The sequence below is a fragment of the Mirounga angustirostris genome, unplaced genomic scaffold, assembly GCF_029215605.1.
Source record: "Mirounga angustirostris isolate CCGP_5_RB_7025 unplaced genomic scaffold, mMirAng1.0.hap1 SCAF_10, whole genome shotgun sequence".
Lineage (NCBI taxonomy): Eukaryota > Metazoa > Chordata > Mammalia > Carnivora > Phocidae > Mirounga > Mirounga angustirostris.
Window position 1 is genome coordinate 21,792,776 of NW_026991718.1, and position 16,567 is coordinate 21,809,342.

The 16,567-nt window shown below is 40.2% G+C and overlaps 1 protein-coding gene across 8 annotated transcripts in view; it reads left to right on the plus strand.

Moving 5' to 3' along the window:
• Nucleotides 1-14,566, plus strand: part of ZNF512 (zinc finger protein 512) — a 31,676-nt gene extending 17,110 nt beyond the window's left edge. For all 8 annotated transcript variants that reach the window (XM_045884307.2, XM_064571998.1, XM_045884308.3 and 5 more), the window contains 5 exons: nucleotides 468-662; nucleotides 6,785-6,886; nucleotides 7,817-7,879; nucleotides 9,034-9,132; nucleotides 12,540-14,566. In XM_045884307.2, coding sequence (XP_045740263.1) covers nucleotides 468-662; nucleotides 6,785-6,886; nucleotides 7,817-7,879; nucleotides 9,034-9,132; nucleotides 12,540-12,848 — 768 coding nt within the window. In that variant the 3' untranslated portion in view covers nucleotides 12,849-14,566. The remainder of the gene's footprint in view (nucleotides 1-467; nucleotides 663-6,784; nucleotides 6,887-7,816; nucleotides 7,880-9,033; nucleotides 9,133-12,539) is intronic.
• Nucleotides 14,567-16,567: the final 2,001 nt, after the last annotated feature.

Sequence of the window (16,567 nt, forward strand, 5' to 3'; positions counted from 1 at the left end):
TTAAAGATTTTATTTATTTGAGAGAGAGAATGAGAGAGAGAGAGCACATGAAAGGGGGGAGGGTCAGAGGGAGAAGCAGACTCCCTGCTGAGCAGGGAGCCTGATGCAGGACTCGATCCTGGGACTCCAGGATCATGACCTGAGCTGAAGGCAGTCGCTTAACCAACTGAGCCACCCAGGCGCCCCATTTTCAGTTAATTTTTGTATGTAGTATTAGATATGGGTTGAGGTCATGTCTTTGCACACGGCTGTGTCTTGACCTTCAACCACTTTGACTTATTAAAACAATATCCGAAGAAGTTTTTTTTAACCAACAAAATATTCATTAAGGTGGTGGAGCTTTATGCTAATGGTTAGCAAACTAGTAAATAGCTTTTGATACTTTAGCAGGAAGGATAGCCTTTAATCATTGGCTCTGATGGAAGCCACTTCTCAGGCCTGTGTTTTGCTATGTCTCATTCTTGCAGATCTCATTCTATCCAGAGTCAGGACAGCCAGAGTGCTTAAAGGAGATGAGCCTGGAGCCAAAGAGTGGGGGTCGAGTTCAGAGGCGTTCTGCCAAGATAGCTGTATACCACCTGCAGGAGCTGGCTTCTGCTGAACTGGCCAAGGAATGGCCTAAGAGGAAGGTGCTTCAGGATTTGGTACCTGATGATCGGAAGGTAAAGTAGAAACTTAAAGTATTAATTTAGAACTGTGTCTGATACTGTGCTTTCTATATATGGAAAAGTAAATGCACTTGGCTACGTGATAAATGATATTTTGATTCTTGATTCTTAGAGATGGAACATGTCTGATCCAGCTTCAGTGTTTGGATTCATGTGGGTCCTAGAGAGACAGTCTGTTTCAGAAGTTTCTTAAGGAACCCTCTTAATTTTAGACTATTTCCAGAGGGGACCGGAATTCCCAGATTAGTTTTTTGCCTAGTTGTTGACCAGTGTGTTTCCACTTTGTTAGTTAGTAGTTTGTGTTTAGTTTAGGTAAATGCTTTCAACTTGTTTTTCTAGCCACAGAACTCCTCTCCCTACCCACTCTGTTTTCCAAATGAAAGCTTATATAAAACAGTAGTATGTAAAATAACTGAAAACAGAGTCACTTTGAATAACTAGGGGTAGTGAGCCCAAAGCCTTGTCTGCTTGGCCTTCTCTTTGATACTTTTATCATTCCCTCCACGTACTTCTGCAGGGTGTAGGACCCAGCTTGGAAGCCTTTAGTTTAAAATAGATCATAGACCAGAGGAACATTATTTGGCCAAGAGGAGACAAGGGGTATATGACTTATGGGAGTAGTCGTGGGAAGGGCTTGGGAGGATATACAGTGAGAATTAAGATTAGAGCTAAGGACCTATTACTCTCCATGGTGCGGACAAGAACAGTTTAGATTTGGCTTAGGGCTTAGACTCATGTGAGAGGAATGTCGTATGTTAAAAGAAAATGGGTCAAATTTTAGAAGTTGATACCTCTTATTTGGCCTAAAAATCAGTCCTACAGGTGTCCAAGGAGTAGGATCCTGTTTTTGAATATCAGATTATCCTTTTTTCTTTTAGACTTACTGCTACTTTCTTCCTGCCACAGGCTAAAGTATATAGTTATCTAAATTCAGTTTAAATGTGAATTTTGTACAGTGATATGTATATTGTGATATTGTAGTCCAACTGTTCTCACTGTGCATGGTCTGTGGTAGAGAATTTGACATAAATATTTGTTAGCTCACTGATAAGTTTTGATAGTCTTATCTAGCAAATACTTTTCTAAAATCAGCTGTTTTATATTTTGACATTGTGTCGGCTAAGGGAATTATCATTTTGTTTTTTAAATTAAAAATTTAGGGGTAACTTGGGGCTCAGTCATTTAAGCGTCTGACTCTTGATTTCAGCTCAGGTCATAATCTCAGGGTTGTGAGATCAAGCCCTGCGTCGGGTCAGCACTGGATGTGGAGCCTGCTTAAGATTCTCTCTCTCCTTCTCCCTGTGCCGCTCCCCCCCAATAAAGTAAAATAAAAATTTAATTTGTTTGAATAGATTATACATTCTTGTCATTCAAAAGTCAAAATGGTGATAAACATTGAGATATCTCACTCTCACCCTATCCTTGTTCTATCCTGTCTCCATGGGTTAACCATTGTTACTGGTTTCTTGTGTGTCCTTCCAATGTTTCTTTTTTAAGAGTTTATTTATTTATTTGACAGAGAGAGAGGGAGAGAGGGAGAGAGAGAGAGAGAGTGCACAAGCAGGGGAATAGCAGAGGGAGCTGCAGAAGGAGAGGGAGAAGGAGACTCCCCACTGAGCAGGGAGCCTGATGTGGGTCTCGATCCCAGGACTCTGGGATCATGACCTGAGTCGAAGGCAGCCGCTTAACTGACTGAGCCACCCAGGCACCCCCTTCCAGTGTTTCTTGATACAAATACAAGCAATATTGTCTAGGAAAAAACTCTTGTGTTTTCCTTTGCTCTCACACTACTGCACACTTAAACTTCTGACACCAGGTTTGTGGGTTTTTCCCACACAGACCAATTTTCTAGCACCACCTGGGTGTCCTACAAATAATTCAGTTCTGACACTATCTCCCTGGAGTTGGTGTCAGATCCTACAAGTTAAGGGCTCAGTCCCACAGGACTGCTCCGATTTCAGATGCCAGTCACAAGTCTCAGGTTGTCACCTGTACTTCTGACTGATTTGGCTATAAATTGGGGTTCCCATAACTCTGTCCTTGGTTTTGATAATTTGCTAGAATGGCTTACAGAATTCAGGGAAACATGTTTACTGGTTTGTTATGAAGGATATAATAAAACCTACAGATGAACAGTCAGATGAAAAATAGAGTGAGGTCTGGAAGAGTCCCAAGCATAGGACCTCCTGTCCCTGTGGAGTTGGGGGCATATCACCCCCTGGGCACATATATATGCTCATCAATCCAGAAGCTCTCTGAACCCCATAATTTTGGGATTTTTATGGAGGCTTCATCATGTAGGCATGATTGATTAACTCCATTTTTAGCTCCTTTCCCTCTCCAGAGAATGGGGAATGGGTCTGAAAGTTCCAAGCTTCAGGTCATGGCTTGGTCTTTCTGGTGACTAGCCCCCCACCCAGGAGCCTACCAAGAATTGGGGGATTATGAAAAGGGATTATGAGCTCTGTGTCAAATACTGGTATTACTCCGGAACTTAGGAGTTTTAGGAGCTCTCTGTCAGGAACCAGGGTCAAAAACGAAGTACCAACAGGAACTGAGGGCAGAGACCAATATATATTTTTTATTATTTCACAAATATATATCCTTTTTGAAAAACTTTTTTATTTGGAAATAATTTTAGACTTGCAGAGCCATTGCAAAGTTAGTACAGAGTTCCCATCTGCTCTTTACCTGGCTTCCTCTAATGCCAGTATCCTACATAACCAATAAGATAGTATCCCATCAGGATCCCATAATAGGATACCATCAGGATCTCACATTTAATTCTCTTTACTGTGTCTCCTTAGTCTCTTCCCATCTGTTATAATTCTTCTGGCTTTTTTTTTGTTTGTTTTTTGTTTTTGGTGCTCTTGATACTTTGAAGAGGACGGGCTGGTTATTTGGTAGAATATCTCTAATAGGGATTTGTCTAGTGTTTTCTTGAGATTAGATTGAGGGTCCTATGTTTTTATCAAGAATACCACTGAAGCAGTGTTGGCCCTTCTCAGTGCACCATATCAGGAAGTATATGATATTGATGTGTCTTTTTACTGGTGTTAAATCACTGGTTTGATCACTTGATGAGGATGTGTTGTCCAGTTTTCTCCAAGGCAAAATTACAGTTTTCCCCCTTGTAATTAGTGAATATTTTGTGGCGGGATTGACACTATGCAACTACCCTTATCATACTTCTGCCCACTGCAACAATTATTATTATGGTTGTTTGCCTAATGATGTTTAGTATTTCCATTATTTCTTCCACAGTTATTAATTGGAATTCTGTCAGAAAGATACATCCTTTTCTTCTATTAATCTGCTTATATCAGTATGGACTCATGGATATTTTATTGTAGCATTATAATACGGTGCTGTTATTGTTGTTAATTTTGTGGCTCAAACTGTCCCAGAGTTGGCCATCAGGAGCTCTTCCAAGTGGGCCCCTGTGTCTTTATGACATGCTGCTATCATTTTTTTGAATACTTTGTTACTTTTTGACACCATGAGATGCTGTAGGGTCATCTCATATATTCCCTGCCCTAGCCCTAGAATCAACCATTTCTCCAAGGAATCCTGATTTCTTTTATTGGAGAATATATTTAAAAACCAAGATTTGAATGGTAGGTGTATTCATTCCTGCTGGGGTGTTATTGCTTCTGGGCCCTCTTGGTGGATAGAGCTAGGAGATATATGTATGTATGTGAGTGTGTGTGTGTATATGCATATCCAAGGGTGCATATGTATATGCATATACATATATATGTATACTCATGGGTCATACACACACTCTGTTCATTTTTTTTTTTTTTAAGATTTCATTTATCCATTTGAGAGAGCGAGGGAGCGGATGAGGGGAGGAGCAGAGGGAGAGGGACAAGCAGACTCCACGCTGAGTGCAGAGCGCAACGTGGGGTTTGATCCAGGACCCTGAGATCATGACCTGAGGTGAAATTTAAGAGTTGGCTCTTAATTGCGCCACCCAGGCTCCCTCTCTCTTGTGTTCATTTTTATGTCTCTCTATCTGTATACATATTTAAGGCCGTGATACCATCAATTCCAGTCCAACACCGCAAGTTTCATTCTTGTCTTCCTCTGTGCTTATTTGTAACTCCTTTCTCCAACAGTGAGAGACCTGGCTCTCATTGTGTACAATATATTTACTTATTTGCTTAGTGCTAGTATAACATAGTTTTACAGTTGTTTTCCCATACCCCTGTAAAGACAGATTTACTAACTAGAGAACAGTATTTGTTACAGTTCTTTTCATCTTTGGCCTTATACTGTATAATCAGAGTACTATTTTGTAGTTACTTAGATTGGTTCCCCCCTTTCATTAGGTTTCTCATTTGTAATCATTAGGTTCATATGTTACATTACATTTTGGGTTCCCCATATGTCCTGTTTAATTGAAAGTAGTCATTTATCTTGGGGGTATGTGAAACATTACCATAGTTCTAAAAGTCAGACCTGTATTAAAGGTCTTCTTAGAGAAGGGCCACTGGTCTCTTCCCAGTTGTCCTGTTCCTAGTACCCTTTTATTTTCATCCTATTCCCACCCTGCTCCCCACAAAGATAACCACACTCAGTAGTTTCTGGTTTATCCTTCTTATATTTTTATGGGATGGATGGCCAGATTTTTTTTTTTTATGTTATGTTAATCACCATACATTAATGTGTATTTTCTTATATTCTTTTCTTTCTTACGTAGGTACTTTTTTTGTACTTCGCTCTATTTCACTTAAAAGTATATCCTGGAAATCACTCCATATGTGTTCATTGAGATTATTCTCATTTCTTTTTTTTAATAGCTGCATAAATATGATAGTTTATTATATGAATATAATAGTTTTTATAAATATTCTGCTATCACTATAAAAGGATTTTAGATGGACCCATATACACTAGCTGCAGAGGAGAGGAGGTGCTTATAAATAAAGCCAGCTCTGTGCTCTGACTCCTTTTATTGATTTGCCAGAGTTTCTTTAGGGTGCCTGCCTTCCTTCCCCTTACCTCTATGGGCTTTGGTTCTGTTTTTCTGTCTCGGTATCTGTTTCAGATACTTATTTTTTTCAAGGAGGAGGATCGTTTACTCACTGGAAATATAGCTGTTACCTGTGGTGGACTTTGTAAGAACTGTCTCTCCAGGTGCTAGCTGTCTCTTTTCTGGAAACTACAGCTGCAGTTTTAAGAAGAGACTAACTTGTGTCAAAGCACATGAAGGCGAGTGTGAGGAATAGTTAATTCTACTTGGGCAGTAGAAGGAAAGATGGTGTGTTCCATCCCCAGAGTTCTCTCACATCTTTGTTTTAGGTTGAACATCAGTGTTTTTGTTTGAATTTTTAAAATACCAAAAATTGGGATGCCTGGGTGGCTCAGTTGGTTAAGCGTCTGCCTTTGGCTCAGGTCATGATCCCAGGGTCCTGGGATTAGCCCTGCTTTGATTCCAGGGAGCCCGAGCAGGGAGCCTACTTCTCCCTCTCCCTCTGCCCCTCCCCCTGCTTGTGCTCTCTCTCGCTATCTCTTGTCTCTCTCTCAAATAAATAAATAAAATCTTAAAAAAAAAACAACCCCAAATTAACATGACACCTTTGAAGAAAAAGGAGAAATGCAGAGGAGCAGGGAAAAAACATTAAAACCACTCAAAATTCCACCACCCAGAGACAACTACTGTTAACATGTTCATTTATAGCCTTCTAGCCTTTTCCCCATCTACATATATTTCTACTGAATGTATTATAAATGTGTGTGTATATGTGTACCCGATAAGTATATTTTATATACAGTACATATTTGTATCCCTGTCTTTTTTGTAACAAGTGTTTTAACTGTGTAAATGTTCTGTCATTAAGCTTTTTCAAACTATAGATGAAGTGCTATATCTGAAAGTCTCCTGCCCTCTCTTAAAAGTCAGACTTCCTAAGATTAAACAGTAGACAGTTGTCTTTACCAGTTTCAGGTAAAATTTGTATTTAAAGGTCTTACATACTACAGTTTTTCTGCATATGGAAGTGTGCTTGTTGAAGTCCAGAATTACATAACCTGAAGAGTTGGGTGTGAAACTTTTGGGGTGTTTTGGTTGGAAATCGGATTCCTCCAATAAAATGTTTCTTGTCTTGTAGTTAAAATATACTCGCCCTGGGCTACCTACCTTCAGCCAGGAAGTCCTACACAAATGGAAGTCAGATATCAAGAAATATCATCGCATTCAGTGCCCTAACCAGGTGGTTCTTTCTCATTCATTTATTCAGTAAATGTTTATCAAACTGTTGTTTCAGTTATTTATTCCATCATGACGAAGTACCTGAACCTCAGTGGTTTAAAACATCAATTATTGTATTTGTTCAGAATTCTGTAAATCACTAATTCTGCCAGGGCTCAGATAACATTCTCCTGCTGTACACGGCACCCGCTGGGATCACTCGTGGGTTGTGTTTAGCTGCAAGCTTGGATGGGACCTCAATGTCCAAGATGGCTTCTGTGTAACTAATTTGGCTGGGAGCTCGGCTGTCCACATGGCCTCTCTCCATCAGAGTGTAGTGGGTTACCAGCAGGGTACGTGGCAACTGACTTCTGAGTATCCCAAGAACATGAAGGTGGAAGCTGCAGATCTCTTAAGGCCTAGCTTCAGAATCTGTTCAGCATCATTTCCATGGCATTCTGTTGGTCAGAGGAATCACAGGGTTCACCCAGATTCAAAGGGAGGGTAAGCAGACTCCACTTCTCACAGGGAAGAGTGGCAGAGAATTTCCAGCCATCTTTAACCTACCACAGCTATATATGCAGTACTTGGGGAAGGAGCAGATACTCAAGAAATAGACACATTTGTACTGAAGAAGGCAGATTAAAAAAAAAAATCTTACTGTGCAATTTTCTGTTTCTCTAAGCGTCAGAGAAAAAGTCCCAGGGAAGAGAATATCTTAAGCTTTTCTAAACAGCTTGTTCACTTTTTTTTTTTTTTCTTTAAACCTGTCCATAGTTTTCTCTTTTTGCTTTTGTGGCTTATGTGTGAATTCTTTTCCTGTTTGGTTTGCAATATAATTTATTGGGCTTCTTCCTCCAAATGTACAGTTGGTCAGTGTAAACGACCAGATTGCTAAGAGAAGGATGAGGTTTGGTATAATCTTCACGTTATTTCTTCTTCTCTTTTTCAGGGTTGTGAGGCTGTCTACAGTAGTGTATCAGGCCTTAAAGCTCACCTGGGCTCTTGTACCTTGGTTTGTAACTTTCTGAACAATTTATCTTAACATGACCTCTGAAATAGTCTGATATGGAAGAGAATTCAGTTTAGGTGAACAGCTAGTTGTCCTGTTTGCTGTTATCTTCAAAGGCTGGTTTAGTTTTTTATGTCCTAAAGATTCTTGGTCTGTTACTGGATGGGATGCCAGGATATGTCCAAGATACAGAAAAAGCCAACATAGCCTTAAATCTTATCATTTAAAGAATTTGGAGAAAAATAATATTAATTCTGAGCCTCTTCCAGGGATTTAACTTCTTCCACCTGAGCCTCTCCTGCCTTGGGCCTGCCCTGTCTTTTTGGGCCTTAAACTTTCTAGAATCAACTTACGTGTGCTTATCTGGATTGATGAAGATCCTCTAATCCCATCTGAATTATACTGGCCTCTGGGGATGAGAAGTAGGCTCTCTCCATGGGTGTCAGGGAGACAGCTGTTCACCTCACTGAATCTTTTCTGTGTTGACCCAGGTGCCCTACAACCCACAGCTATGGGGACTGCTGCCACTTTTTAATTCCATTCAGAAATATCTCTTCACGCAAAATGAACACCACGGACACTCAGAGCTTCAGGAGGGAGAGAAGTCTCAGTTCAAGGCAGCATGGGAGTGTAGGCATCCAAACCAGATCTGTCCAGGAATACTAAGGAGTTTGTCATCATGATCTTAGTGTCTGAGCCCTTCAACTGGGTATTATGGATGATACTTCTTTAATTTTGGATGTCCAAGGCACTCTTTGGAGCAGTGGATTATAGTGGGAAGAATTATATACATTGGTGCCTCTGGTGAACTTCAGGAGTTTGATAATTTGGGAAGAGGAACCAAGAGAACCTGGAAGTGAAGTGACAGAAACAAGGGAAGATAGAAAAGTGTGGCATGTTCTATAATACAAGTAGGAGAACTTCAGGTTGTGTTGAGGGGGTGGGGGTATTACGTATAGAATTATTTTAGGATAGATTTATAGTAGTGATAGTCTGGCCCAATCTGGTTTTCCTAAATATATTGCTGTTTTGGATTTTCTTCCTTCTTACCTTTGCTGAAATAAAATCCCCTTTTTTCATCTCTAATGACCCCCACACATGACCCAGGTATGTGTTCCTGAATTTACCATTCCCTTTTCTTTCTGTCTTGAAAACAGGGAAACTTTGTGGCTGGAAAATACAAATGTCTCCTGTGTCAAAAAGAATTTGTGTCAGAGAGTGGTGTCAAGTATCATATCAACTCTGTCCATGCCGAGGTGAGGTCCCTGCTTTCTCACCATGTTTTTGTAATCCTGCGGAACCCACACATATGTCCCAAGAAAGGAGCATTTTGTGCGTTTTTATGGGCTAGGACTGTTGAGGAAAGTAACTCGAAAGTGGTTACGAGAGATGGAGTTAAAATACTTTGTAAAATTAGATGCATAATTATATTTTTCTGTGAAAGCATTTGAGCTCACTGTAAGTGTGAGCATTCCTGAGCTCTTCTGGTTCTTTTAAATTCAGTTAAATCAGGCATTTGGGCACCAGGCTGAATTTATACTTTTGGAATTCTTGTTTTATAGCCATCTCTATACTTCTGTTTTCTCCTATTCTAATGTCTTTGAGCAACCGGTTTTTAATGTTTCAAATACCGCAAAGAAACAACTATAAAGGGCATTAGTGAGACAACTGGAGAAATTGGAATACGGGCTCATTAAATAATAGTAACGAGTCAGTGTTCATGTTCCCAAACGTGATCACTGTATTGTAGTTGTGCAGAAGAATGCCCTTGTTCTTAGGCAGATCTATGCCGGTTTTTAGGGATGAAATAAGTCTGCAGATAACTTGCAAATGGTTCAGCAAAAGGACGAAAAGAAGGAAAAAAGGGAAGAGAAGTTAACCATAGTAAATCTAGGGTTCATTAAACTTTTCTTAAGGTTTGTAAATTTTCAAAATTACAGAATCAATTCTGTATAAAAATGCTTTAAGCTTCAGAAAGTCAAGAGTTTTCTCTTAGGACAAGTTTTTAGTAATACAGGTGAATAGAGAAATTGTTTCCTGTATAATTAAATACCTGTGTTGCAAAAGCTAAAGGAGTAGAGTGTGCATTCTTTTGGAATATCTTACTGTAGAAACTATTGTTGCCTGATACGGAAAAGGAGCAAGTGCCTTTAGCTGTTCTCTGCCCTCACATTTAATAGTTCTTAACAATGTGGGCTGTAGTTAGTGTCATCAAGTGTGGTCCCTGTTGTTTTACAGGTTTAAGCTTTGGGAATCCCTTTCTATATCTGAGATTTCTTCTGGAAGGCAGTCATATCTTTTTTACAATAATAGCATACCTTTTTAACCTCCGGAATTATTTAAAAGATAATTAATCTCCTGACAAAATCTGGCCTTTATGTAGTTAACCTGTTTCTCCAGTTTCTTCTTAAAAAGGTGGAGCCAACAAATTTCACTTGGTTTGGGGCTTGTTCCTCAAGCATTAGTTCAATGATTTGTGCCTGTATTTATGAATTATCTGTGGGGGTAAAACATTTTTATTCTGTTCTTCCCTCTTGGCCTCACATTTTCTTATACTACTTTTTTTTTTTTTTAAGATTTTATTTATTTATTTGAGAGAGAATGAGATAGAGCGAGAGCATGAGAGGGGGGAGGGTCAGAGGGAGAAGCAGACTCCCTGCTGAGCAGGGAGCCCGACGCAGGACTCGATCCCAGGACCCTGGGATCATGACCTGAGCCGAAGGCAGTCGCTTAACCAACTGAGCCACCCAGGCGCCCTACTTTTTTTTTTTAACAGAAATTTTCAAATACATGGAAATGGACAGAATAGTATAATGAAAAGCCTTAACAGACATCAGTGTATGTCCAATCTTGTTTTCCTTTATAATCACACCCACTTTTTTTTGTCCCTTAAAGGCTTATTTTAAGGCAGATTCCACATACCATGTCCACTGTCACTGCTTCTTTTGATGTGTGTGTCTAAAATATAAGGACTTTTAAAAATGTATAACCACAACCATCATTACACCTAAAAATTAGCAGTGGTTCTTGAATATCGTCATATACCCAGTCATTATTTAAATTATTTAAATTTCCCTGATTGCCTCATAATTTTTTCCGGTTGGCTTGTTCAAATCAGGAGCAAGAAAAAAAGAAAGGTCCATATACTGTATGTTTTATTCTAGAGTGCTATCCAATAGAAATGTTATGTGAGTCAAGTATGTAATTTAAGATTTTCTAGTAACCACATTTTAAAAATATGAAGAGGGGCGCCTGGGTGGCTCAGTCGTTGGGCGTCTGCCTTCGGCTCAGGTCAAGATCCCAGGGTCCTGGGATCGAGCCCCGCATCAGGCTCCCCGCTCGGCAGGAGGCCTGTTACTCCCTCTCCCACTCCCCCTGCTTGTGTTCCCTCTCTCGCTGTGTCTCTCTCTGTCAAATAAATAAAATCTTAAAAAAAAAAAAAAATGAAGAAAACAGGTGAAATTAATGTTGATAATATATCTTATTTAACCCAGTATAGCTAAAATACTATCTTTTGAACATGTAGTCAATAAAATTATTAATGAGATACTTTATATTTTTTCATACTAAGTCTTTGAAATTTAATGTGTATTTTTTATATTGAAAGCATATCTCAATTTGGATTAGCCATTTTTCAAGAGCTTATTAGCCACATGTGGCTAGTGACTCTCTCATTGGACACTGCAGGTCTAGGGGTTTCCCCTTTCCTCCGAAGAAGCAGTCATTTGTCACATATGTTTACACACATTTTGGATTTTGCTGATTGCATTTCTGTGGTGGTGGTCCTCTCTCAGGGTAATTCCTATAAATTGGTAGGTAGACCTAGAAGACTGATCAGATCACTTGATTTTAAATTGAAATTCATTTTCTTTTCTTTCTTTCTTTCTTTCTTTCTTTCTTTCTTTCTTTCTTTCTTTCTTTCTTTCTTTCTTTCTTTCTCTTGCAAGGATGTTTCATAATTGGATTCCATGTTCCTCAACTCTTATTTTTTTAAACTGAGTCTCAGAGAGGTTAAGTAATTTCCCCATGGTCACAGAGCTAGAAACAGTTAGGATTTGCACCTAGGCCGTCTGGCTGCAAAGTCCATGCTCTTACCCACTATACTATCATGAAATAAAAATCTCGTATGGCCCAATGCTTTATATCTCCTGAGATTTTTATAAAGGAGATAAATGAGTGGGTTGATGCTAAGTGAACAGACTTTGTAGATCACTTACTGAAGTACCCCAAATCATGTCTTACACAATAAATGCTCATACTGACTACTCTGTATTGAATTGCTCCCAGTTTAAAGCACAGAGTTACAAGCTATGGTTCCCTATCTGTTTCCTTCTTACTGCGTTCTGCCCTAACCATGCCTTTTAGAAATCCTTCCCACACCCGGGGCGCCTGGGTGGCTCAGTCGGTCGAGCGTCGGACTCTTGATTTCAGCTCAGGTCACGATCTTGGGGTTGTGGGATCGAGCCCCGTGTTGGGCTCTGTGCTTGGCAGGGGTCTGCCTGGGATTCTCTCTTGCCCTCTGCCCCACCCCGTCCTCGCGCTCTCTTTCTCTCTCAAATAAATAAATCAATCTTTAAAAAACGAGAAGAATTTCTTCCCGCACCCGTTCTTTGTGCTCTCTGCTGTGTATTGACTGGATGATTTTTCCATTTTGCCTCTGTAGGATTGGTTCGTCGTAAACCCAACAACAACCAAAAGCTTTGAAAAGCTCATGAAGATAAAGCAGCGGCAGCAAGAAGAAGAACAGCGGAGGCAGCAGCACAGGAGCAGAAGGTCTCTGCGAAGGCTGCAGCAGCCTGGCATCGAGCTTCCCGAGGCAGAGCGGAGTCTTAGAGTAGGGAAGGGTCCGAGGAGGAGTAACGAGGAATTGCCGGTGTCGACCTCCCGTAAGGAACCGGAGCAGGAGCCGGTGCCAGCACGGTTCCAGAAAGTAAAGCCCCCAAAGACTAACCATAAACGAGGAAGGAAGTAGGCAGGCAGCGTGGAAGCTCCCAGGAGAGTGGACCTGCCGCTGTTGTCACGGGGGCCTGCGCTGGGAGGACTGAGTCATGGGGGCTGAGCGAGGGGAGATGTACTCTCTCAGCTGTTTGTGTAAGGCTGTGACTTTCTCAGCTCCTTCCTCCTGTGTAAATTTCACCGTTCTCCCTATTTATTCACTTTGACCCCACCCCCACCCCCACCCCCACCCCTTTTGGGTAGGTTTTCCTGCTATTCCTCATTGGAGTCCTTTTGTTTTTCTCTTATCTTGCCCAAAGAGCTCCCTCTTAAGGCCAACTATGGGCCCCTCTTGCCCTGTACAAAACTGAGAAACCCGTTTGGTTGTCCTTTTCCTTCCTGGGCCATAGAATGTTCTTGGACTCTCCACTGATTAACTAGTCATTCCATCATCTCGCTTATAAAACAATTCCAAATTAATTTTTTTAAATCATACTGACTTACCATTTTGTATTTGTGATATAACAATCCTAGAAGCTAGAACTGTTGTCACTCATATAATAAGCTTATCCTGTCTCCTCGGGAAACAGATTTTATGGAGGCTGTTTGTTCTCTCGATATGGTTTTAGGATTGAAAGTAAGAAAATGGATTTAGGATGAAAAAGCTAGAACCTCTCTACACTGGTTTTATTGGGAAATGTTTTGTTTGTCCCAAGTAGCAGTGACTGTCTAACTAGACCCACAAGCATGAAAAGCAGCCCAAACATTAACATGTCCCAAACATGAAAATGATTGGAAAGAAGGAAGTAGAAGAAGCAATAAAGACTGCCTCGACTTTCTTGGGGCTTGAGGCCTCATCAGTTGCTATGATCAGTGCCCTCCAGAAGCTTGTTTGCTCCCCCAGTTTTAAGGATTGAGAAATACCACATTGCACTTGATGTTTTGACCCAGAATCCTAGTGTTCCTGGTAATGCCACTAAGATTGGTAGCCAGGGTACACATTCCTTCTCCTCTGGACTTGACCTCACTTGTTAGTCTACACTGTGCTAAGTCTTTATTCCTCCCTTTAGCCAACCTCTGTCTCTCGGAGTTTTCTGAGAATATTGTCCTCTGTCCTCTTTTTATGTGGAGTTCTATCCTCTTTATATCTTGAGACTTTGACACCAGATGTAGATATTTCTCTGGTGTTGGAAAGAAAAATTCCTTTTCTGTACCTCATGCCTACCTGATAAAAAATGTCTAGTGGGCTACTTTTCTTTGAGGCTGGCTTTCTCTGGAGCATTGTTTAGAACAGCTCTGTTGTTGGGTTTCTAGATTCTCTTCCCCTTCTCCACATATATTGGTCTTATATATTCTTGCCAATTTTTGTGGCATCTGCCACATAAAAAGCAAGGACCCTGAACCCTGATATGGATTAATACTACCTTTTCAAATTCTGAAAGGCTGTTACTACTCTTGAACTCTGTATCCTGTGCTGCTCCACATAGCTTTAAAATGTGGGCTTTTGTGAAGACCACTTTCAAACAAGGGAGCATTGAAACCACATTTGGATACTGCCAGAATAGATAGTTTTGAAACAAGTCAAGGATGTGGTATGTCCACTCTACATTTTCATTGGCAGTTGCACCCTTAAAACCCTTTCGGTAGATGAGGATTGTCAGGGAGGAGAAATGAAGAAGCTATATTAATTTCTGGTGAGTAAGACTTGGGGAATGTTGGGCAATGACAAAAGAAATAAATGACTGTCGGTTAGAATGATGTTTCCAGTTGTTCATTGACTCCGACCTGCTACTTGACTCCTTGCTGACACAGTATATGGGGGTAAGAAAATGGCTAGACATGGGAGTGGGTTGGAAAGAATTACCAAATGCGGGGTGTTGGTAGTTTTTTATCCCCTGAAATCTGCTGGTTAAAATGAGTAATTTGTTTGAGATTAAAGTGAATTAATACAGGAAACTTGTCCAGTCTCATCCAGGGCCCTTGCAGGCACTTGAAAAAATTTTCCTTCCTGGGGCGCCCTGGTGGCTCAGTCAGTTAAGCATCTGACTTAGATCAGGTCATGATCTCAGGGTCCTGGGATTGAGCCCGGCATTTGGCTCCTTGCTCAGCAGGGAGTCCACTTGTCCCTCTGCCCCTCGCCCTGCTCGGGCTCTCTCTCAAATAAATAAATATAATCTTAAAAAAATTTTTTTTCTTCCTGAGGCCAGGTCTCAGCAGGACCCAGTAGAGAGTATTGTAATCATACTACTGATTTTTTAAATTTTTAAACCAAATTTATTAGAATAATATAAATTTGAAAATATCGAGTTTATAGCCAGGTGGTGGAGAATGTGAACCCTCATGCACAGTTTGGAACATTAATTGTAACAATCACTTTGGAAATGATTTGGCAGTATCTAGTCAAGCTCAAAATATGCCCTAAGGCTTAGCAGTTTTACTCCTGGGTACATACAGAGAAAAATCCTCTTGCCCAGGTGTACGAGGAGACATAAAGAATGATATCATGGTATCGTTTACAACACGTAGCAGAGACTACTAGCTGTCCACCAAAATCTGCTCTCACCTTGCAGAGTTACAGAATTATAGGACAAATGGTTAAACTATGTTTCCCAGCCTTCTAGTCCCCTGACCCTGTAGTGAAGGGGTAGCCAACTAACTGCTCAGCAGTAGAATGTGAGTGGAAGTGACGTGTGTCACATCCAGGCTAGAACTTTTAAGAAAGTGAATGTTAGCTCTATGCTTTCTTTCCCCTTCCTCGGGCCAGATGCAGATAATAGAGTGGCTTTAGAGGGTGGCAGAGCACAAAATGGAAAATAGTTGATGCCTTGAATCATCCCATGAAGGACTAATTGCCAACCAGGAACATCTGTCTGAGACTGCTGCAGATAAAAAAATATCTGTTATTTGAGGCATTTTACATTCTTGGGTTTGTTAGCCTACTCTGATACTAGTCGAATTGTCCATCAGGAGAGGGGATAGAATCATACAGTGGAATACTATACGCTACAAAATTAACTAGGGCTTCTTGTGTCATGAATACATCTCAAAAATAATGTCTGGGAAAAGCAAGTTACAGTATACGTGAAGTGTGCCATTTATGTAAGGTTTAAAAAGAAGCAAAACAATGCTCTATATTGTTTATGGATATGTAAAAAATATTTCTATGCTATGTTATATATATATTTGTATTTAGTACATTTATAGTTTAATATCATATATACATATGTATATATGGCATGAAAACATGCACAGGAATGATAAACACCAAATTTAGGACAGTGCTTCTGGGATTCAGAGGGACTACAAGTGAATTTTTAAGTTCTTATTTCTTAAGGTGGATAGTGAGTTTGTTCTGGTCTTCTGTATTGTGTGTCTGAAATACTTCATTTTAAAAAATCAGTTCTCACCAATTATTCTGCTCATCTTCTTAAAAGAGAACACTTTAGAAATTTTACTTGTGTTTCATTCTTAACCTTTCATTTTCCCTTCACCCTTTAGTATTCTCTTCTTTCTATTTACTTCTACTTCAGCCACCCCAGTCTGAACCATCATCACCTCTCTTGGCTAGACCATAATACTTTCTTGATTGTTTCTGATTTTTACTGGCTTGGATACATGCCAGTAACAGCTGTATTGAGTTTTTAAAATTGTAAATCAGACCTCATTCACCTGCTAAAAGCCTGCTGGTTTCCCAGTGCTCTTTGTCCTATAAGGCCTTCTGCTCCCACTGTTAACCCATTTAGCCTCCTGTCCCTC